The sequence below is a fragment of the Serinus canaria genome, chromosome 7 (genome assembly GCF_022539315.1).
Source record: "Serinus canaria isolate serCan28SL12 chromosome 7, serCan2020, whole genome shotgun sequence".
NCBI lineage: Eukaryota > Metazoa > Chordata > Aves > Passeriformes > Fringillidae > Serinus > Serinus canaria.
The window spans coordinates 24,619,020-24,643,379 of record NC_066321.1 but is presented as its reverse complement, the minus strand read 5'-3'; the positions used below and the strand labels follow the sequence as shown (position 1 = coordinate 24,643,379).

Below are 24,360 nucleotides of genomic sequence, written 5' to 3'. Positions count from 1 at the left end.
ACAGACAGAAAGGCCTTTTGTTGTTCCAGAGCAATATAACCAAGCATGGGTTAAAATATGGTAAGCCTATCTGAACCAAAGTTGGACATATCTTATCTTGCTGAAATGCCCAGCAGTAACATTCGATGCGGTTTTCAAGTTCTGGCCAACTGTACATAACTTTTAAGTCCAAAGGGCTTCTCTGTCGTTCACTTGGTCTGTTAGGAGAAAATTTAGGTTGTGTATTCCTGAAATGGCTCAGAAACTTTGTTCAAGCACAATAACCACTGCCCTTCATTGTGACACTTGCCAGCCTCAGTTTGCAGAAAGAAGAATGCAGCACACCACAAGCTTCCAAAAGATTCCAGATTGAAAATCAGTGTCTCTCTTCCTCCATTTAGCCTCAAATTCACTAACTGAAGATGTGGAACTAAAACCCTTCACAGAGAAAACATTTTTTTTATCTTTAGAGTCAGATTATCCCTAGGCCAGGGAACAATCTGGCAAGGGAAACACATACCATAACTTCCAGTAAGTAGAAACCTGTACTAAAACTGCAGCAGTAACATCTTTGTGTAGGAAAAAACTTTTGTAACTGAGGAATCTTGGTTTGGACTGGGTCAGAATTAATTTTCTTCCTAGTACCTGGCACAGTACTGTGTCTGGGATTTAGTAAGAGAATGATGTCGATAAACTACTGATATTTTGGTTGTTATTGAGTAGTGCTAGCCCTAAGTTAAGGACTTCTCAGTTTCCCATGCTCTGCCAGAGAGGGGGTGCACCAGAAGCCATAAGGGAGCACAGTTGGGACAGCTGAAGGGATGGATACTCCACGGCCTAGAACATCGTGGCCAGGACATAAACTGGGGGGAGCTGGCTGGGAGAGGCCAACCACTGCTCAGTGACCAGGCTGAACATCAGTCAGGGGGTGGTGAGCAATTGTGTGGGCATCACTTGTGGTCTTGGCTGTTGTTCACTCATTCAAGGATTAGGTATGAGGTTGGTGTAAACATCTGCATTTCATTTGCTCAGCTAATCTTTCATTACCAAGATAACAGACTAACTTCCAATCTTCCAGTCCACACAGCTTTCCATAATACCCAAAACTGCTTTCTGCAATGTATGCAAGAATGGTTTAATATTGCAAAGGCATGCATAACAATGCCTCAAAAAATTCCAGATTAATTTTTTAATTTAACATAGCCTTCCCTTTTTTCCTCCTAAATAAGCATAATAAAATATAATTCACACTATATTGCTAAAATCAAGGGTGGAAACCAATGCAAAGGAGTCTAACAAAATGCTGCTAAACTGAAGGAAAAGTATTAATGTTTGTTACTGTGTATTTCTTATTTTTACAGTGGTCTGCTTGATTGAAATCACTGTGCCACAGAACGTGGGAAGTATTTCTAAACAGCTTACAATACTTCCATTTCACTTACTGATTAAACTACATCATCCTCTCAACTATTCAGAATGAAATTAATTTGAAATGGATAATTGATGCAATTGTGCCGTATCTACAAATGCAATTAATCACTTGCTAAAGATGATTTTTAGGCAGCCAACTATTATGAAAATAAGAATCACACAGCCTCTTTCAATCTTGTCAATTGAAACGTATTCAACTGGACTGGTAAAAGATATTTTTCAACATAAGAATAGCTGTATGTCTTCAGATATTTTTAATAACATCCAAGTGGATTCATGTTTAATTAGCAGAGCACAAAGAAAAGCCATAATATAGTACGGCTTTTAGCAATTACATGACAGTTTCAGGAACCACAACAGCAATATTTTTCCCCTCAACTACCAATGGATTTCTTGCATATTGTAGTGAGTTGTGATCTTGGCATTTAAAAGGCTATTTTAAACCAAGGGCATAAATGGACACTCTCCTGAGAATCAGTCTGGAGTAAGAAATTATTCCCCCAAGTTGTTTGTAACAACTCTCTGCTGAGGGTCATCATTACAGCTGGACTGCACTGGTGGATTGCACACTTGGTTCACTGCAAACACTGAGCTGCCTGAAATCCCAGTCCCCAGCATGTCCAAGTACTCTGGCTGAGCTGGCACTGCAGCAGGTTTGTTGCACCTGTATCACATGTGCAGTCCAAGGCAGTGCTCAGTACCTGTAGGAAATGTGGGACCGGAATGTCACGCACACACAGACACACATTTTCAAAGTTATTCCTTCTGCTTTAGCTCAGTGGTCCACAGCTTCAGTCAGAATAACATGAGGACAAATTCTCAGTAGCACACAGGATGTGCTGAGCCATAACACCAGGGAAGGGTACCCAGTTCCTGGGCTGAGCATGGGAGGCAACCTCGTCTACCCTCCTAATTACTACTGGCCCCAAGCCAGCAGACACCTTGGAGTCCCTGCCTTCTATGTTGGGAAGATGTTGTTAGTGTCAAACACAGCTCCCAGGGAGCACCAGAATCAGCAAGAACCAACACCAGGGGAGCTTCAGTTCTCCAGGGACACAGGCTACACCAGCCAGGCTCCCTCCACTGCACTCCTACTGAGCTCTTCTGGACATGTTCAACTTCTGCATGTAAAACATGCCTTGCCAACATCAACCTTCAAATGCTCTCCCTCATCCCTACACCCTACACCTACTCCCAATCTGCTTCATCCTAATCATTCAAAAATCTAGCTGAGGACCATTGTCTGCATGGAAAAAGCAATGCTCTGTTTCCTAAAGTCCTTACATAAACAGTAAGTTCTTTATTATTAAGAGCACCAAGGATTCCTTTAGGCCTGGGGATCAAAATGGTTACACGTGATTTGGGCACAAAAACTCGGAGGAAAAACTTCTCTATCACTGAGAAAAAAATTTCGCTAGTTATAACAGTACTGGAGAGTTCACATCTTCCTTGGCAGTTGTTTTTCATGGGTGAAGGGAGGGAAGAGGTACAGCTGGAGTGCCTGAGTACTTCAATTTATGAAGGGCTGGGAGAAGGAGAAAAATGTAAAAAACATAAAAAAATACTAATCAGTTCAAAGTCCCCAGAAGTAGCTTTCATACATATAAAACTCTGGACTTGGGCCCAACATTTTTAACAATTTCTAGGCTGAGGTGTGAGCAATGCCTTTTCCAAAACAGCAGAAAGCTGCTTTGAAAAGCAGCATTGATGGTATATTGATAAATATTAGGATTTGGCACCTCTACTGGCCAAGAACCAATTCATAAAATAAACAGAAAAGTTACAGTAAGGGTGAAAAAAACCCCAAACCAAACAAGCCACACAGACCAACACCTACCAAAAACCTACTGGAAGCATAAGTAATACAGTATATGTTCACAACTTTAGTGAGCTGTCAATATTGGAATATTTATCTAAAGGATGCAGTTAACTGGCCAGGCATATAATCACTGGCACCTTTAAAAAAGAGGATATGCTTATTAGCCCTCTCCCCATTTATCAGGCTGGTTTTAATTGCCTATGAGGTCTCTGCCTGCACTGCAAGCCTACAGAGTCACACCAGAGCAGTATCAGGAGGACTTTGTGCCTGAGTCTGTAGTTTCTGCATCTCAGCAAGATTATTAAATTGAACTAAGCCACGCTTAGAGCACTTGAAATATTTTGGCTGACCTGCTAGGACATTCATATTTTCATTTCATTTACCTTGTGGTGTTTTTATTCTACTTTGATATTTTAAGGACTGTTGCTAAATTTACTGTCAATAAATACATGGGTGGCCTCTTATTTATAAAGAATATTTAGCAGTGGTATCAACAGTGTAAGGCACCAAAGAAGCAGGTGTTTCCAAGCTAAAATTTGTGATTTTTTTTCTGTATCATCCACTTGGAGACAAAAAACCATATTAAAGAATATTTAGCAGTGGTATCAACAGTGTAAGGCACCAAAGAAGCAGGTGTTTCCAAGCTAAAATTTGTGATTTTTTTTCTGTATCATCCACTTGGAGACAAAAAAACATATTTTTAAAAAGTGCACAAAATTTGGACATCTGAGTTACTATCTAAATTATTTGTAAGCAATTATTTCCATGGCAACAAGCATCATTTAAAAGTGTACTATCATTAGCTCCACAAATGAATACTAGTCCCTTATTTTGGTTGGAAACCGCCAGTGGGCAATTAATATTGCAAAACAACAGGAAAGAAATTAATGTTTCTACAAGAAAATCTACCAAATTTTCTCAGACCAAGAGAATACCAGCATGACCTCTCCTGGCTTGACTCACTGCTTGAAGCCTCCCATGATCTTTAATTGATAAAACATTTTACAAGAGATTTGCAAACTATAAAGCTGCATTTTGACTAATTTCTTCTTCGTTTACAGAGAATCCACTTGTATTCCTTTCTTAAAGTAAAGAAAAAAATCTCTTAACCCACTATGCATTACATCAGGATAACTTCATAAAAGTAGTACTTAGAGGACATCTAAATCTTATCTAGACAGTATTGTTATGATGCCACATCCCTACTTCTCCACAAATAAAATCTGAATTTTATTCCCACCACATAAAGATAGTAATTCTGAGCACTTTAAAAAAAATCCCACAACCTTAATGCATAATAAAGGAAACTTTACATATGTAATTGCACTACTGAATCAAAACTTTCCGCTTTCATTACAACAATATGCCCTTAATATTATCTGAAAGGCTTCTAAAAAATGGGTATTACCTAAGAGTTCAATGTACAAGTGATACTTTAACCTTGCATCTCTGTTCCTTGCAATAAATTCCTTAATGACTTCACCTATTTTTCATCAAAATTAAATTACATGTCTTCACCACCACCAATGACCGTGGGGGGTTCCAAAATTTAAAAATCAAATCCATTCGCAAACTTAAAGTGGATTTTCATTAAAGATTGCACTTGATACTTTGCTGTTATGAATGGAATGTATAATGAGATGCCTTAAACACGCTAGGTTGGTCAGTAGGAATCCATAGATCCATTAATTCTGTAACAGCAAGGATAACCACATAGTTACCAGTATGCTACCAAGTGCTGCTCACAGCCTGTGAGAGTCAATGTTAAGCTTTGGATCAGAAATTTGAACTCATTGCTTCGGAACAGCAACATCAGTAAGAAGCTGCAAAGGCATAAGAATGCTTTTTCTCTTACTTCAGCAGCTGCAGCCACAGCAATATTTAAGCCAAGAAGGCAGACACCTCAGTAACCAGCACGAGAGGAAACTATGAAAAACACTGCCCCATCTTCTCAGACATGCCTTCTGGTAACATCCCACTCATTGGGGACAGCCTGGCATAGTCCCTGTGCCAGTAATCCCTGGGTCACACCCCCAAAGACCACTACAATCCTCTTCTCCCAAAAGACAGAGCTGTGCCACGGAATGACAGGCCTGGCTGGGGCAATGCTCTGCTCCTGCTGATCTGCATCTGCCCTGTGCATTATGTATTATTATTATTCCAGGGTATTATGTTAAGTTTTCCTCAGTGTGCAATGTATGTTAGTAATTGCTAGTTACGTTACTTCTATTCCTCATATGGGATTATCACAGTGGAGCAACAGCACTGATTAATCAATTAGCATGGATTCATTAGAGATGAACGATAGGGCAATGTAATTGTGTTTACTGAACAATGGATGACAGCGTGCTTAAAGCCCAGGATTTCTAATAATGACATATACATAACATCATGAATATTTAGAGCACCTTCACTGCAAAGCTAGAGAGACAACATCAGGATGTGATTCTGTGTGCAAGTAATGCTGGAGCCTGAAGATTGCATAGATGGGAGAGCCACAAGAGAGATGGCAGAGTTAGATGACTGGTTTTTTAGCTTTGACTAGATCTTTGTAGAACAGCTACAGCATTTCCTGTACTCCAAAATGCACAGGCACATCTGCACAATACAGTGGCCAACAGTATAATTAAAGCCCCAGGTGTCTCAGAACCATTAACCAAGCCATATTAAGCATAAAAACATGAAAAAACTGGCAGAGCCCACTCTATGAAATAAACAGATGTATACAAGAGTAACTTAAAACTTTTTCTCCCATACATCCCTTATTGTGGGTCCTTATCAATGGCTGAACACTAAGCTTACAACAGCCAATAAGAACATGAACACCAACCTCTCAGACACATCTCTCAATATATAATTAGTGCCCTTTAGGTACTAATGCAATAGTCACAGACCCTTCTTCTGTCTGATGGTGGCATACAGACTCACCAGCAATTCACATGGATACCAAGAAGTGAGACATGAGAATTATTAATTTCTTGAAAATATGGTGCAAAGAAGAGATATTGAAATATAGCTTTTGCTGGACTCTGCCTGAAAGGAAAAACACTAAAAAGGAATGTAAAATGCTACAGGGGAAATACTTTGCTAAAAAGTTAAAGTAGAAAACATGTTCTCTATTATACTCCAGGAAATCAGAAATCTTCACCTAAGTCCAATACCTGGGTCCAATGACAGAGTCAATCTACAGCATGACAAGGACCTGAATGCTCTCAGAGATCACTCATCCAGGATTTTCCCAAGATGATGCCACATTGTCCCAGGGAACCAGAGTCTGTGATTAGCACAGAGCTTCCTCAGCTGGGACAGCAGCCCTTGAATACAAGGTACTAAGAATTACTTTGCCTGTTTAGATCAAAGGCACTTTCATTCCTGCAGGGAGTTAAGTATTCCTCCCTAACTCTGTGGGCTGAAATTTTATTTACTTTGCTGAAGTTTAACATATTGACTTTGCTAAAATTTAACATATTGAGTTAATTTAAAACTTATCAGTTTCCTCCATTCTAGGGAGCTTACTGAATCAGTGACTAACAGTATATTGTCCAGCAGACATCTTTATATTTAACCATTTGTTCCATATGCTTAGAGATGTTAAAGTCTCAAAAGAAACTTTGGAGTTACATACATATATAAAAATATAACTCTGTATGTGTGTGTGTGAGTGTACATATGTGAATGATAAAGTCGCAGATGAAGTTCTTCCAAAAATCTAAACTGGTCACAAAGATAATATGGAGGTCTCCCAATATATCTGAGTACAGGAAGGAATTATATTTAAAAATTCTCTCCTCGGCTCTGGGCATTCTACAAACCAAATTGCCCATCTTCATTCTCAACAAAACCTCCTCAACACTGTGGCAAGGAAAATAAATGATGGCCTAAGGAAAATAAAACACAAATCGGTCTTGCCAGGCCTCTATTTGACAGGCAAGCCCTAGACTAGACATACTCCTAATTTCTCTGTTGCCACACTATAAACCAACTTTTAAAAAATAATTTGTCAGAGAAAAAACAAGCCATCTATTCTGAAGATTTTTGTGAGAGAGTATGAGGACATCCTCACCTACACAGCACCAAACAAGTAAATAAGGGTTAAAATGTTGTCTGAATCTCTTCAAAGAATTGAGTTGCTTGCATCCAAATGGGAGAAAACACGCTGTCCTACATAAACCCCTTGATCTCAATCCCAATTCTCAATGGAAATTAAAGCAACTCTGTAGCATTTTAATTCTGCTGCACTGTACACAAAACCTTGTTTTAGCATCTGAAAGTACAGGCACAGTGTTATCCTGAATTTATGAGTGAAAATTATTAATAAACCTGAGTTGACTCTGGTGAGCCAAGACATTACTATCACTGGCTTATCTTAAACCTAGCAGGCAATTTAGACTAGAGACAGATCACCTGAGAGCATATTGTTATTTCCAGTAAATCCTTATGAAGCATAGTGGTATTTTCCACCTCTCCTAGGGTTTTTAAAAGTCATCATAAAAAACCTTTCATAAAATGATCTGGTTCCATGTTAATTATTAACTACATATTGAAATAACAACACTGGTTAGTAAATAACTTGACAGCATTAAAAATCGCAGTGTAAAAAGACAAGATTTATCACACAATTGAAAGGAAGCTGGGTGAAGTAAATATCTTCAGCAAAGATATATCAGCATATTTGCTGGGAATAAAATAGAACAGCAATTATAAAACCTTACCGATTAATTAAGCTCAGGACATTTTAATGAGCACAGTTGCATCCACTAATCAGATTATGATGGAGACTCTCACAACCACTTTTTTAATTATTTGAAGAGAATAAGCAAACAAAATCCCATGGGTAACTTCAATTTCACACTACAAAGCTATTATCATCAGAAACAGCTTTTATAAGGTTACAGGTGGACTTAATTGTACTATAGTTGTTGACTAATAGCAGCATCTCCAATTGCAAGAACAAAGGTCAGAGAAGACATTTTTGTAGCTTAGGTGAGCACAACAAGTTATTTGGACAAATGAGTAACTCTACAAAAGACAGAGCAGCAGCAGATGCCAACTGTCCCATTTCTTGCATGTGCTCCTGGACAAACACACTGTTTCAATTCAATGCCTGTTTCCTTGCTTTTCAGAAAAATACAGGGAAGGTGTGCCAACAGAAGTATTGGTAATAAGAAGGCCTTTGAGTAAAATCCCCAATTTTTGTTTATTCCTATTTTAAAATTTTAAAAGTATTTCCCAGAAACAAAATGTCACAGAGACATATTTAGTACACAAGTGTTTGCCACAAAGTAGAAGGAAATAGCTATAGCCTGTCTTCTTGCATGCCTTTGTGAAGCTCTACCATTTCCTAACCCCTCCATACAAGATGCTCAAGCTGGTTTCAGATACACAGAGAAACTACACTGAGACTTGTTCCCAGTTCCTCAGAACTTGGAAACTGGAAGTATGGCACCAAATAGCAGAATAAATCAAGTCTGGCTACCTGAGAGGGCCAAGGTCAGTTAAGACAAAGTGAGGAAGGTGACAGATGCATCAGTGACAAGGTTCAGTACATCTCAGTTTTTTATGAGGCTTCTCAGCTAAGACATGTGAAGCCAGACTGATTTAAACATGAGTATTTCCTACACTTACAGTTCCCTTAATTTTAAGAAATGTGTTGACAGAAAATCTAAGTGGCCTGAAAAGTTAAAATTTTTATACTTGTGCATTATTTAAAGCTTCAGTACAATATGCTTAGATACAAAGCACAGTACAGTTTTATATACCAGCAAAATATTTAAAGTACTATTATTTATTAAGAAATTCAATGTTACTTATCCAGGTCAGATGGCAATTAAGAATACTTCACAACCAGAAATGCAGAGAGACTGGCAGCATGCTGGGTATAAGGGTGTGGGTTGTGGTTTATAGATTTTTTTATTTGTCTCACTCCTACTACCTATGCCAAGTTCATGAAAATTTACTATTCAGAAAAACAAATTTAAAAGCATTTTGTACAGTCGAGTTTCTTCTGCTATCACATAGAAAAGCAAAGCTTTTTTTCTGAAGATTTTATAATTGCATTATAATAACCCAAAGCACTGTAAGCTACAAGAGTTTGCTTGCATCTTCCTTATACTGAGCACTACTGATCTGCATATTAGGTGGCTCCACATCACTGTAATGCATTCTGGGTATTCAAAAGTAAAGACATTACCTTTTCTTATAAAAAGAAAAGGTAGAAAGGAACAGCTTCAATGAGTTACTTTGTGAAGGAAAGAACAAGGTAGACTTCCTAAAGAAAAGCCTCTCATTCAGAGATGAACTTTACCAAATTCAAAAGCAACTGAAGGAAGCATTCACTGCTTTCTTCTGAAAATGAGCTTAATAGTACAGGAGCTGATACATCCTGCAGGCAAGAGCAATACATCTTAGACAAAAGTTGCCCCCAGTAGAAAAGAAGATCATGAAGGGAATGGCATTTTTTCAAGAGTCTGTGCATAATCTCATGCAGGGCTTTAAATTTCAACAAAAAAACCACTGCGAATTAGGTTTAATATTTTAATAGAAACTACTGGATACATGAAACAAAACACTGAAATAATGGGGTAATACTGATCTGTGTTGCAAAACTGATGTACTGCTGCACTTTAAGCTACTCAGAGCTTCTGCAATTTACATTCACTCCTGTACAATGGTAATGAAGTGATCAAGCCTAGAGATCACAAATACAAGGGCCTGGGGAGCTGAACTCCAGCTCAGAAACGAGTCTGAACAGTTTCCTCAAGCGTGAACTGACTACAGCACAGTGTTGTGAGCACATAAGGAGTCCAGGTTCTAAGAGGACAGAGATAAGGCTTTCTATTTGCTGTGCTCTCCCAGCAAATAACCCTTTCCTGTTTAAACGGCTACAAATTCCAATAGAGACAAGTTCAGTCAGTGAATGTTCACCCCAACTTAAAACAGGAGCCCAACCAGAACACTTTCAGGTATAATTACACTTGATCCGGACTAAAAACCACTTTATTTCCTTTGTGCAAGTATCCCCATGGCTGTATCCAATACCAACAGCTGCAAGTACCATCCAGTCTAGAAAACACAAATGGAAGGATTGAGGGAGTTGAGTGCAAACTGAAATAAAGTTTGAACAGTATATTTTTGTCTATTTTTTTCCCTTAAGCCTGAACTGTCTTACACACTGGTAACAATCAAATAGGAACTGTTTAGCATAAAAAAGAAAATATTATTTCTGTTGTTATGGCTATTTGACCATCTGATAGCCTCAGGCAACCCAAAGGGGCCCCAACAACAACAGCTCAGCTTAAAAGACAAAGGGCAGATACCTTTGAAGTGAGAGATGACAAAGAAACAGCAGTAGACCTTGAAGTTTGGTCTGACAGAAAGAACCTGAACAGTTCAGAGTAAATAAATTCTATTCATCCTCACAATTCTCTTGAAGGCAAAATAGGCACAATGATACTGAATGCCAGAAAACCTAAGGGCAAAATGCTCTCCCCACAAACCCCTCCTGTATGGAAACAGGAAAGACAGCCAGGATTTCAGGGGAGACTAGCAAACAGCACTGGGGAATGATTCTTGAAATTGTTAAAATTTTGTGAGCTAGCTTTTATTTTATTAAATATGAGTGGCAGGAAACCTCTGTCAAAGAAAACATCAGCACTGTCTAGTAAGAGGATCCTTTGATTCTTTGGCATCCAGGCTGAACAGGCATAAAAGTTTTTAGATAAGAGTGTGTGAAGACTACTGCTCATGACCCTGCTCAAACTAGTGGAAAAGACAAGACTCCATTTCCAGCTCTTCAAGCAGAGAGATTTTTAGAGACTTACAAAACAATTCAGGACACAGATAAGGTACAGTTTAGAAAAAAAATGCTGGGTTCTAGAAGCAAGTCATTTCAAAGTGGAAGCCCACAGTTCTATCTCCCAGATCTGCACCTGTATCCTGCACTGGTGATGATACTCAATGGCACAGGAAAAACAAAATGGCAACTACCTGTTGTCTTAGCTAGCCTGTGTTCTAACATCATTATAGTGCAAGGATTTCGTATCACCAGAGCTTCATACCTCCATGTTTCTTGCAGGCAGCTTCTCTAAGCACTGACTGTTCCTGGTCCTTGCAGCAGCCATCTGACTCCAGGTCCCACCAATCCACTCTTTGATACCACTGTCCTTACTGGCTACAGGTGTGGCCTGTTAAGATCAGGCCTGCTTCTAATCTTTAGTAATTGGTCCAGCTGCAACTCATTGGGGGTTAAGATTACCTTCCATACCACCTTCATTTACCCACACTGTATCCCCCAAAACCTTTCTGCTGGGAAAGGGGAATACAAGCCACTCCTGCAGAGGCAAGACTGTGGTGTTGGGAAAGGACCTCTCCCTACCCCTCTGGAGAAATCATGCTTGTTCGGGCAATTCCTGCTTTTCACCAGTGAGGAGAAGTACATTCATGTGGATAAAAGGCTTCCATAGGGATGTTACACATTACACCATTTCAAAGCTGGTCTAGGGACAAAGACTTGTCATTCCCCTTTAAATCAAAGATTAATAGAAACTGTGCACCCAAGACTTATAACAGTAAGTGTGTACTTGCTACTGGCATTTTTTATTTTATTGCTGCAGACAATGACTTCAATTTGTGGTCAATAGACCTCTAAATTCCTTGGCTACTTTTAGAACATCATAAAAAGAAACTGAAGATCTAGCATAAGATACATCTTCACTGGAAAGTTTTTGGGAGCCAAAAAACCAAAAGCAGTGAAGTTATAAGTCATATTTCAGATTATAAATTGGTTGGCATTTCTGACATTGACAAAGACAATTACTTTTTTGAGTGGGTATTTTTAGTGAAGGGACAGAAAATTCCTGGCTTTTGTTTTTCAGAGATAAAACTGAAATGTACCAAGGACTACTGATGTTTTTTCTCCTGGATTCACTTCTGATTTATTTTTAGGAGGGCTTTCTACCTTTACCTGCAAATGTCACAACTGAGCTTGTGACTTTTATATATTTTTTTAGTTTAATAACTATGGTAGGTATAGCACATGTTCTGTCTCTGCCCCTCTCAAAACATAAACAAAACCTAATCACATCTAAAAACTAGTTTATATCTCACTGCTCATAGGAAATAGAAACAGTTGGGCACAGATAACCTAATTTTCACCTGTTTCTGCTTACTCCATACGTACTAACTCAATTTAGATTGATCTGCTAATGTTTGCAGACTTACTACAGTGGCACAAGGGTACTACAGCCATTCCGCTTATTCTTAAAAAAGACAAACCAAGACGAAATGTTGTTCATACTCCTTTTTAATTTTATTTTAGCTCTTTGTTTATCGCTTCACTTCAAAGAGCTTCCAATATGAGGCAGTTTCAGTGTGACAACTTTGTAAAATTAAAATAGAAAAAATGTGCCAGCATCAATCTGCTTTACATTGGAAAGCACAACAGCCTTGAGACAGAAATGACGACTTGTGAGAATAAGCTATAATGAACCCAGAAGTGCTATCTGTAGTAGGAAAAATATATTAGACTGGAGGCTGAACACTCCTGAAACAATTTGTCTTCCTCAATAGGAGTCTCCTATTCCCCACTTGCAGTGTACAGCCAAGTCTGACTCCAAAAGCAAGGAAAAATTATCAATATGAATCCCCACAATTCTGTTGGCTAACATTTCTTATTTGACTTGGAGCTACTTAAAGTCCAAATTAAAAAAATAAAAGTACAGCCCAGAATAAAGCCGAGTCTGCAAGGGACATCCCCCACCTGTGACCTGTCAGAGCCTGGGCAGGAAGGCAGGAAACCACCCTGGCAGCAGGAACCCCACAGGGCAATCCCACCAGCCCAGGGACAGGTACCCACCTAGGGCACAGGTGTAAAAATACTGTTTAAAAACTTCTCTAGCCCAGTCTGTCTCTGCTCCCCTGAACCTTCTTGGTAGGAATATAAGGAACTACAATAAAGAATTTTGCACTTTTTCCACAAGGAGCAAAATATTTCGATTCTAGGTGTTCTCACCACTCTACAGCTGACCACCTCAGTCACCAGCATTTTCAGGATGCCTTCTGTAGAATATTCTTCCATTGGATATACAACATTACTGAATTCACTCTCTCAGATAAAAATCACAAAACATTCAAGGTGACTCATACTTCTCATGAAAGAAGTGCAGATACATTTATACATCAGCCACACTGATCTCATAGCTGGTATTTGTGCCACAGAATTTGCACCAATACCATTAATTAAAAATAGCCACAGCTTTGCAGAAGCACACAGCAGTATGTGATACCCAGGCAGCTGTGGTGATGCTACAGAGGTCTGAGGAAAATGTTCCTATGTTCTTTTAAAACAAATATACAGTTAAGACTATACTCCTTGGCTGAAAAGAATACCACTAAAACATCTGAGCAACAAACACATCTGTCTGTAAGAACTGCAATATTTCACAGCCTTGACTGATGTATTTATTTACTACCCATATTCTGGCTATGTCTTTTAAAATCAAATTGAAGGGGATATCATTCTAGCTGCTGATAAAGAGATTTTTTTTTTTAATTTGTGACTTCAAATCTATTTGAATCTGGTTTTGTTCCCTGGCCTCTCCTCCTTTTATCATGCTTAAAATTTCTCATAGAAATGTTTTATAAAATTCCCATTGGAATATTCCTCTTTTGCCTATTCCAAAAGAATTCATTTGGGCTCTTATGGAAAGTGTCAAAAAGAGACAACAAAGACTAACTAGCCCTTGCTCAGTAATGCTGCTTGAGGAACTTACTTTACCCCAAAACAACATATTTCTGTTTGATTCTCATCCTGCTGCTTGAAGGACAGAAAAATGTAGGCAGAACATAAAAGAAAGGGAGGGGTGGGGCTGGAAGTGAACACCACATCTGAGGAACCTTCACCATATTCTTTGACTGATGTGAGGCCAGGTGAAAAGAAGGGGGTTCCTTTTGTTTCTGTAAATCTGACAGATGTACTGTGAACTTGATTGTACTTGGTTATTCCAAAAAGCAGAGGAAAGAAAAAGGAGGAGGCCAATTCATCTGACACAAAATGAAACTTTTTACTTGAATCTTAGAGAGGAGCTTGAGAACTCATATTGAAACCTATATTAAATCAAGATGAATTAAAGGCAAAACTTATTGTTACCAGTATTTTAAAGCAGACAACTAAAAAAGCACAAGCCACTACTCAATTTCTTCAGGAAAAAAAACCCCAAAATAATCTTACAGGAACAACTGTTCCTCTAAGGTCTCTCTGGGGGGCATTGTTTTTCCCCTTATGATACTGCTTGGAATGTGTCAAGTGCCACTTTGAACTGGCAAATATGGGTCTTAGGATCTGAAAAATGTCATAAGAACATCTGTGCCAAGAAAGACCAGAGGTATGTCCATTTTTGAATAGCAGGCTGCCTCACAAACTGCTAATTATTGTCCTTTATAGTACAGACAAACAGTGGCAACAATTTGCTCTTGCATCAACACTTTTTTCCTAGGGTCTAATCACTTCCTCTTAGCTGAAAATTTGCATATTTGTTTTTTGCATGTTGTTTGTCTTAATTTTATTTATTTAAAGTTATTTCAGAGAAATTACAGTGCTGACGTTAGAACAAAAGGTCACATTAGAGGCCAGAAGCAATCACTGCAATTACTGACAAAAATCAAAAGTGGGATGTTTGTTCAAAATCCTGAAGCTCACTGACTCAACCCTTACTATTTTAGTCTATATTCACACTGATCTTAGTTTATTACTCCTGACTCCAACATGTCAGAACACCTGCAACAGCAAAAGGACACAGTACACAGAAGCACTAAAATATTCCTCCCTTCCTTTCAGTTGTCAATGTCAGAAATTGTTTCACAGGCACGGACTAAAACCAGGACCTGCTGCCATAAAAAAATTCTGACGCAATGTGCAAGTTTCAGAGAGACCTATATTATTATTATTTTCACAGCTCAAAAACCTGTAAATCCAGATTAGCTGAGACACTAGCTACACAGAAGAACAAATCTCCAGATTAAAGTGTCTCCAGCAAGTTGGGTAATTTAGTGGTGAAGAGGCCTCACCTAACAAAATAAAACCATGAAAAAGAAATCCTGCCTCGTTAGAGTGTGAATAACTGTCAGTCCTGTAAGAGAGACAAAACCACACACCTGACTTTTGAAGAAACACAAATATTAACCCTACAAGAGTAGAACTTCATACACCTGCATTCCAGTGCACTGGAAGATGACATATTAAAAAACCCAAAATAATTTTTTTTCCTAATGTCACAGCAACATTTGTGTCTAGGTCAGTATCAAAGATCTCTACCATTACTCCTAGCTGTCCATTAGATTATTGTATTTATGGGAAAAGTTACTTAGTAGTAGGCATTTCAGAAGAACGCTGAGAACCTATTTTATTTTAGCTAAATGTTTCTAGAGCTTGACAGGAAATGATATGCATGAGCCATGTTGACTGTCATCTTCCACTTCTGACTGTCAGACAAGGAAGCAACTTGCTAATGTTTCATTCCAATTTCAGCACCATGAGCCTGTTGCATACACTGCCTGCTAAAAGCTGTTCCAGATGGAATGAGAGTATTTTGTAGGACCCCAAAGATGTAGCTATAGAGATGCATATGTGTCAACAGCATTGACAGCATGACCTTTTCCCCCTTCATCTACTGTTCTTATTTCCACCCTTGAATTTTTCTACATTCCCTGTAAGACAGGCAACTTAGGAAAGCAAAGAGTTTCAGTCTCTCAGCCATCTGGGATCACCTACAACCTTATTGACCTGACCGCACAAGGCAGAGGACAAGGGAGGAAGGTGTATAAACAATTAGGTATCTTCAAAATTACATCCAAGCACCAAAATTCATTTTAAAGAGGAAACAAAACTCACTCTCCTACTAACATAAGAATGATGAAGAGCTTTGATGATTTTCTTTATGAATAGTCAGTAAAATGCCAGTACTCCTCACACTGGAAACAACCTGTGAACAATGAATAACAACTTCTACTGATTACACCATTTCTACTGATAATTTATATACTATGTTAACATCACAGAACATTCATTAGCTCTTATTACAATAAATCACAAAAAATCTACTTATCCTGCTGAAATAAAAATATGTAAATTACACCCACTGCTCTTTTTAAACAATACAGGTAAAACAATACAATTTCTCTGACACATAGGCTGTGCAAGGAACAAAAAGAGCACTTCACACACACACATATGCTGCTCTGCACCCTCAAAAGAGGAAATTATCACAGGGCACTTCTGCCCTTTTTCAGATGAACAATTTAGTATTCTGACAAACATTTAATTTACATTTTTTAGTTTTTCCTCTACAATATAAAATAATTTCTTTTTGACACAGAATGCCATAGCACACAGTACAAGAAGGGGGGAAAAAAAAGTAGTGGAGGGCTCTAAGGCAGCAGAGAGAATTGAGAAGGAATGGCTTTTGTTATTTCGACAGCCCTCAGCTCACTGCATAGTTGGATTTATAATATGTTCTTTAAGAGCAGCAGTTTTCATGGTGTAAGAGTGCCACACAGCTCTGGTTCCTGCAGTGCTCACACCAACAACTTCAAAACTAACTCACTGCAGATGTCCCTATGATCATCTAATCAGACATCAAAAGCAATACACTGACAAGCTCCTGTGCTGATTAGAAGTGTTCTATATATGTTTCACAGCATAAACAGACACACAGTAGTTGCTTTATAAATGGATTCACCCACATCAGAATTCCCTTTTAAAAAATCCCAACTGTTTGGAACTCCCCAGCTGAATGACAGAAAATCCTTTTAAATCTCCCCAGATCTTCTGTTCAGTTCCAAATTGCAGTATTTCAAGTGCAAGAGGTAAATTATTAATAGGAAAACTTTTACTGGAAAAAAGGAAATGCCTTCCAGAATTAAAAAAACCTCACTGTTCTGAATGACAGCCTAAGACCTGACCACATCAGGGAAGCAGCCTTGACTTTTTCCTCCAACACACATGGTAATATCTATTTCTAAATCTACTTTGATGTATGATTATTATATATCAACAAGCATGGATTTAAAGCATTACAAGTGCACCAGCACTCTAGTTCCTGAAAAAATACTGTGTTTCTCCCAATACTTGGTCTACTCAGAGTCCACTGCCTGCAACAATTTAAGAGGGCCTGTAAGAAAGATGGGGACAGACTTTTTAGTTGGCAGGACAAGGGGCCATGCTTTCAAACTAAAAGAGGGCATATTTAGACTAGATAAAAGAAATGTTTTTACAAAGTAGGTAAAAGAAAAAACAGGCTGCCAGGAGTGGTGGGAGATGCCCTGCCCCTGGAAACATTCAAGGTCAGGCAGGATGGGGCTCTGAGCAACCTGATCTAGTGGAAAACATTCATGCTTATGGTAGGAGGGATGAAACCAGATGACTTTTAAGGGTCCCTTCCAACCCAAAGTGTTGCATGATTCTATCACATAACTATGGAAGAATTTCATATTGGAATTCTAACACGTACAAAAGGACCAGAAAATAAAACTATCTGACCTAGTCCAGTAAACATACTGGACAAAAGTTTTATCTTCTAAAGTCAGACAGACAAAACAACCCTGTTGGCAGTGCAGCCTCGTAGCTCAAGTCTTAGTATAAATCTGCTGAATCAAGTTATAAACTCTATGGAATTACTCCACCGCTGTGCCACAAAAAGACCTTTTCTGCCCTGCCCTACTTTAAATAGCATGACATTTCTAATGTTTCTGGGTATTCTTTTTACTAAAATTCTCACACATTTTGTAAGTACTACTCATAGCCAAATTTGTAGCATATCTTTACGTTTACATATGTATGTAATACCAAACAGAAATGGAACAAATCATGAAGCTGCATCCTTACACTTGTGGATGTTATGCTAATTTGCAGACTCCTAATCAGGAAGGCTAATACACCACAAGAACAATTAACAGCCACAAGAACCAGAAGAGGTTTTGACCCTTTTTAACAAGAGCTTGAAACATAAAAATGTTCTAATTATACATCAACCTTCTTCAAAATTGCAAATTACATGTCCACAATGCATAAGATACAGACGATTTCAAGTCATAGCTAGGCAAAAATTGAAACTGTATTGAGCCACTGGAGCAGCTCTTCAATTGATCCAGCATCTCATTGTATCTTTAAATACGGATAAATACAATTTAATCAGCCAATCCTATTGATTAACTCCAAGATAACCTAAGTATTTGTCCAGGAAACATGTAACTATAAAAGAAAGTCATGCAGAAAATAGCACACTGTAATAATCAGCAAGTTAACAAGAGGGGGTGAAACCTTAGTCCCACCAGAATTAATGTGAAATTCTTACAATTCAAATAGGATCACAATCCTCTGTCTAAAAATCATGACAAATCAAGTCTTATGATAGTAGAGGAAGTCTGTCCCTGGGCAAAAACAGAGATAAGCTGCAGTAACAGATCCAGAAACAAAAGTTCAGATATAATAATTATACATTAGCAATTACTACCTGAATAAACTGAGCTGAGCAGAAGCAGCAAAATGTATTCTTTTCCCTAACACCAAACCAACAGAGCCACACCTACCATGTTGGGCAGAGGGATCCAGTCAGGAACTTCTGAGCTGGTGAAGAAAATCTGGAAATGCAGCTCCACTCAGCAAAATGGGGACAAGTTTTGAGCAAGTGTTAAATTCCCCAAGAAAGCTGAAACCTTCCAGAAGAAACAATCTTAGTCCTATTGCACGGCTTCACTCCAGAGCCGATCTTCACTCAGATCTCTAGCTGAGGACTACATGCCCATTGCTACACCCTCTTTGAGAGGCCAGGACATTTGCAGCCAGAAAGCAGCTGGGCCAGCCCTTGGCCTGTGCCAGAGCAAAATTATGGGCACAGAACTTTTCAGAGAAGTAGAATCACAGAATCCCACAATGGCTTAAATTGGATGGGGCCATAGATATCACCTAATCCCAACAGCCCTGATACAGGCAGGGACACCTTTCACTAGACCAGGATGCTCAGAGCCCCATCCAACCTGGCCTTGAACACATCTAAGGATGGGCATCCACAGTTTCTCTGGGCAACCTGAGCCAGTGCCTCACCACCCTCACCATAAAGAATTTCTTCCTCATATCTAATCTAAATGTCCCCTCGCAGTTTGCACCCATTATTCCTTATCCTGTCAATACAGCTCCTGATGAAGAGTCCCTCTCCAGCTTCCTTGCAGGTCCCCTTCAGATACTGGAAGGTTCCTATGATGTCTCCACACAACCTTCTCTTCTCCAAGCTGAACAGCCCTAACTTTCTGAGCCTGTCTTCACAGAGGAGGTGCTCCAGGCTCCTGTCCAGCTTCATGGGCCTCCTCTGGACTCATTCCAAGGTCCATATCTTTCCTGTACTGGGGACCCCAGAGATGGATGCAGCACTCCAGGTACAATCTCACCAGAATGGAGTAGAGAGGTGGAATCCCCTCCCTCAACCTGCTGGTCATGCTTTTTTTGCAGCCTAGGGTCCAGGTGACTCTCTGGGCTGCAAGTGCACATTGCTGGCTCATGTTGAGTTTTTCATCAGTCATCACCCCTCCAGTCCTTCTCCACAGGGCTGCTCTCAATCACTTCCCTGCTCAGCCCACAGGTGTGCATAAGTACATTAAACTAATTCTGTATCCTTGAAGTCCTCTCTGGATACCATGGGAAGGAAGTTTTCATTCTTGAAAGCCTGGCCAGGGCTCTGTGATCCTAACTAGGCAGAAAAGCTAGAGTAGCTTTAATAAAGTAATAAATTCATTAACAAATACTTTTTTTTCAATACAAACAAAGAACAAATTCTGATGTGTGTTACCCCTATTTTTCCCTGATTACTGTCTCTAAATTTTCCAGTGGCAGCTATCACAATAAGGAAAGAGAGGTTTGGATGAAAAAAGAAACTCAAATTTTGTACCATCTGTTAAATGACTTCCAGTCTGAGGGAACAGATGCTGGACTTCACTATCGGTTTTTGATTGATCTAGAAGTATTTTGTTAATTGGGGCTAAAACTACAGCTAAGATGTTTCAGAGAAAATAGGAAAGTATAACTCAAATTCTCCTCCAACTACCTGGTCACTCAGAAAAGGTTTTGTTATTTCTGTAATCATCATATGGCATTAAAAAATCAGATCTTCCTTTGAATAAATGGGACAACATCTGAACAACAGAACACATGCTCTGCCATAAATACTGTGAACAGCTCAAATGGTTCATCAGGTTCTACCAGTCCACCTGAATGGGATAGCAAAATTCTCTTCTTGTATTACTGCATGTTTGCTGTCCTATTTCATGCATTACTCATTGTACAACTGAAGTGCACTTTCCAGAAGGTAAATCAGCATTGTCTTCACAGAATCCCATGGTAGATACCTCACAAAAATCTGCTGAAGCATTGGTATATTGGTGTAAGGCAGCCTATGGGTATTGCTACACAGAGCCCACTGCCAGTTCCACATGTACCAAATACCAAAATGCCAGAAGTGCCAAAAAAGCTCAACTAATTATCAAAGTCAGTTTCAATTACAAAATAATTTCTAGGATGATTGTGGCATAAATACAGAGACTTAATTTTCACTTACATGCACATGTTTCATCTAGCAACAGTTCTGGGTTTTCTAATTTGCATGTGACTAAAGGAAGCAGTTCAACATGAAAGAAACTCTGGTTTGTGGCAAAGGAAATTCAGTATTAGTTTTAAATTTTCAGCAGCAATGTACAGAACAAATGAATTTTTTCTAAATAGTGCTTTAAAACTTGAAAGACTGCAGCTATTTTCAAAATGCAGTGTTCAGTTATTTCTGCCATGTTTTTTCCTTTGTCAGATATTGATTTTTCTGCATGTTTTAAAACAATCTGTACCTAATTTAACCTATGTTATTTAAGCTTTCTGTGTTTCTCAGAACATTATGCCAAAGCATATTTCAGTGTGATTGACGAGGAGAGTTTTAGAAATGGTACTGTTGCGAAAATAAGAGTTAGAGTAATGTATTTTGCTGTAATAAATTTTTGCTTTCACAAAAAAACCAGAACAACACCAAACCACAACTTTGAACTTTCTGGGCCTCCCCCCCCCCCCTTTACAGGATATATTAAAACAAGTCCTTCTCCACCCCTGTTACTAGTGCAGCTCTGTCACGCCTGCAGCTGACAGATGAATGCTCTGTATTTTAGCACAGGGAATTCTTTAGGCTTAGAGGACTCTTTTGTACTGATGCAAGTCAGTGAAGCATGGTGATGTTTTAACCTCCAAGTATTACTGCAATCCTCATGTAATGGCATAAAATGCACTTGTCACCACTAAAATTATATAAAAACCCAACTCAACAAAATGCTATTTTTGCCTTCTTGATGGTCTATAAAACGTTCAAAATACACTCTGGAATGAAACATATTTCACGTATTTTTCCACCCTTTTTGCCATTTTTGTGGTTATAAAATACCAGGGGTGACCATTACATACTAACATACTCAAAATGTTTCTCAGCTTTGCAAGAGTGTAAGATCTGCACTGTTAACCAAGAATTCTTCTTTGTACTTTCATTTATCAGACTAAGTCAGTATTTCATTAATATGTAAATGCTTGCAACAAGCATCAAGAAAAACCTCTCAGCTCAAACAGGTCTGATAAATGATGCAGAACTTTGACAAAGTTGAGCCCCATGTAACATCATAATGTACTTGGAGAGTCACTGAGACTTTTAAAATTGCATCACTTATCAAATAACACAAGCCATTGTAAAATAAGGTGCACACAAAGTATTTAGATGCATTTGACCATGCAGAGAGAAACAATGAACAGGCAACTAAAATCCTGTGTTGGCCTTCAGAATTATAATGTTAGAGTGAGACTCATAGAAGATTATTTGCATGCAAGTCAGCTGACTGTGTATTTACTTCCTTTATTCCCATGAATTTAACTGAAAGTTTGGCCTTAAATGCACCTTCATCTGAAAGGTTCCCACTTACAGCACATGTCACTGAACCCCAGCTCTACCCCTACTCCCTGATGTGCCAACACTGCCATTTGTGGAACCTTGCTCTAAACTAGTTGTCATCTAGTCTGCAACATCTCTCCTGCACCAAACAAAGGCTTCTGAGTGTTGCTCAGTTTTGAAATAAACCAGCAATAGATTGTTTTGCACAGCTGGGGACAGGGAATGAATTGCAACATTGCTTAGAGAATCTAAATGCAAAAAGGCATAAATATTACAAGCAAATGAAAACAGCAGCATCATTTAAGCCAGCATTCATGTGGTCTAAAGAAGAGCAGAACCAGATCCACCAGAGCTTTCTAGGCAAACACTAAAAAATAGCTTTATTCTGCTTAAGACACTTAGGTGTCCCTGCTGACATTCAGAGATTCTAAGTTTGTAAGTAATGTAGGAACACTTTCCCCACACACAAAGCTTCAGGTCTTAAAACTGCTAAGTAGAACATGTGGCCCAAGTGTGACTAAGACAGCATCACTTGAAGAAAATTAAAGATAGTCTGCAAAAACATATGAATAAGAGTTACTGCATTTTCACTAATTATGGCTTTGCAATAGAACTTAGCAATAACAACATTGACAACAAATTTGTCCTCAAAAGGGCAGAGTCTGGTAAAACAGAAAAGTGAGATAAAGAAGAGACCATGCAGGACAGTAGCAGGGTACCAAAGACGACAGAAATGCCCTTAGAAAACAAGAGAAGTGAAAAAGGATGAGACACCAAAGAAGCAATGGTAGACTCAACAACACGATACTGAACAAATAAATAACTGCTGAAAGTTCAGTTCATATTCCAATGCCTTATGACACTATTGAACTTGATGCAAACTTCTTAATAATAGCTATAAAAAACCACTATTAATTGATTGTATCATCTAAAATAACTATTTTTTCCAAAGGAAATTCTCTACTTTATAGAAACTGAGTATGATGCATTTTGTTGTAGATCCAAATACATGTATAGCTTATACAACTACTGTGTACTAACAGGTAAGAGAGGTTTTGGCCTTAAAAAGGTTAGTTACATGACACCTACTGCCACAACATGCTTGAGACCATGGTCACTGGGATGAGAAGCACTTGGGAAGTCAGGTGGGCCCAAGGCTGGATCACTGCTCCTCCGTACCAGAAGTGGTGTGCCTGCAAGACAAAATAGAATTCAAAGGTTCAGGGATGCTAAATTAGGGAAAGGTTCATGTGGTTAAATAAGACAAGTGTGCAGCACTTAAATATAAGCTTATCTGTGGTAATAGCCACCTGCTGGATTACTAGATTTGATAAGGTTGTAGCATTTCAGATTTACTTAGCTATAGAAATGATAACATTTTTATGCACTGATGTAAGACACTTCCACCCATGAGCTACATAAATTAGGTAAAAACTGCTGACAAACAGGAGAAAAAGGCACCTCCTCAAAAAACCAAATGATTGGTTGCATGTATGTGTGACCACATGTACCATCAAGTGAGAGAAACTGAGATTACAGCTGTCAGTTATAATACTAATTACAGTGGCTGAGGCTGATGGCAGCTGTAATTACTAGATCTAGAAAAGAAGTTTGAACATGCAACAGTTTTCTTGTTAGATGCTAACAAAGCTGGAATGATTCTACCACATTCACTTTCAGCACAACTTTGTCAATATAGCTGAAATAAATACCTCATGTTGATGAGGGGCAACCAGAGAACCTAATGCTCTTAACTCTTCCTCCTGGTTAGTTTTTACATGCAGGTAATCCCTTCTATGCTCACTTCTGCAGGAAACCAGTAAGAAAAGCAGAAGTAAGCCTTAAAATTGTATCCTGGTACTAAGGGAATGCTTAAATATCAGAAGGTGAATATTGGTTTTTCTACCAAGTGATTATCATCTTAGTACCAAGAGCTATGCATGTTTTTACAAGGAGGTTGGGTAGAAAGGGACTGATCACCAAATTTAGTGTGATTTTCCAAAAGTGTCAATAGGTAAAAATGAACCAAATCCCTCCACCCAAATATGTTTGTTCTTCACATAAAGCTGAGGAGAAATTTGTTTCCTCACTAGGCATATATGGTATGAAGATGTACAAAAGCTAAATAGAAGTCACTGCCTTCTTTAAGATAAATACCTATACCTTAAAATAAAC

General features: G+C 38.6%; 1 protein-coding gene across 6 annotated transcripts in view; it reads right to left on the bottom strand.

Annotated features, from left to right (window-relative positions):
- The window catches only part of PARD3B (par-3 family cell polarity regulator beta), a 389,258-nt gene that overhangs the window by 235,757 nt on the left and 129,141 nt on the right, over positions 1 to 24,360 (bottom strand). For all 6 annotated transcript variants that reach the window (XM_050976846.1, XM_030241769.2, XM_050976847.1 and 3 more), the window contains one exon: positions 23,275 to 23,378. In XM_050976846.1, coding sequence (XP_050832803.1) covers positions 23,275 to 23,378 — 104 coding nt within the window. The remainder of the gene's footprint in view (positions 1 to 23,274; positions 23,379 to 24,360) is intronic.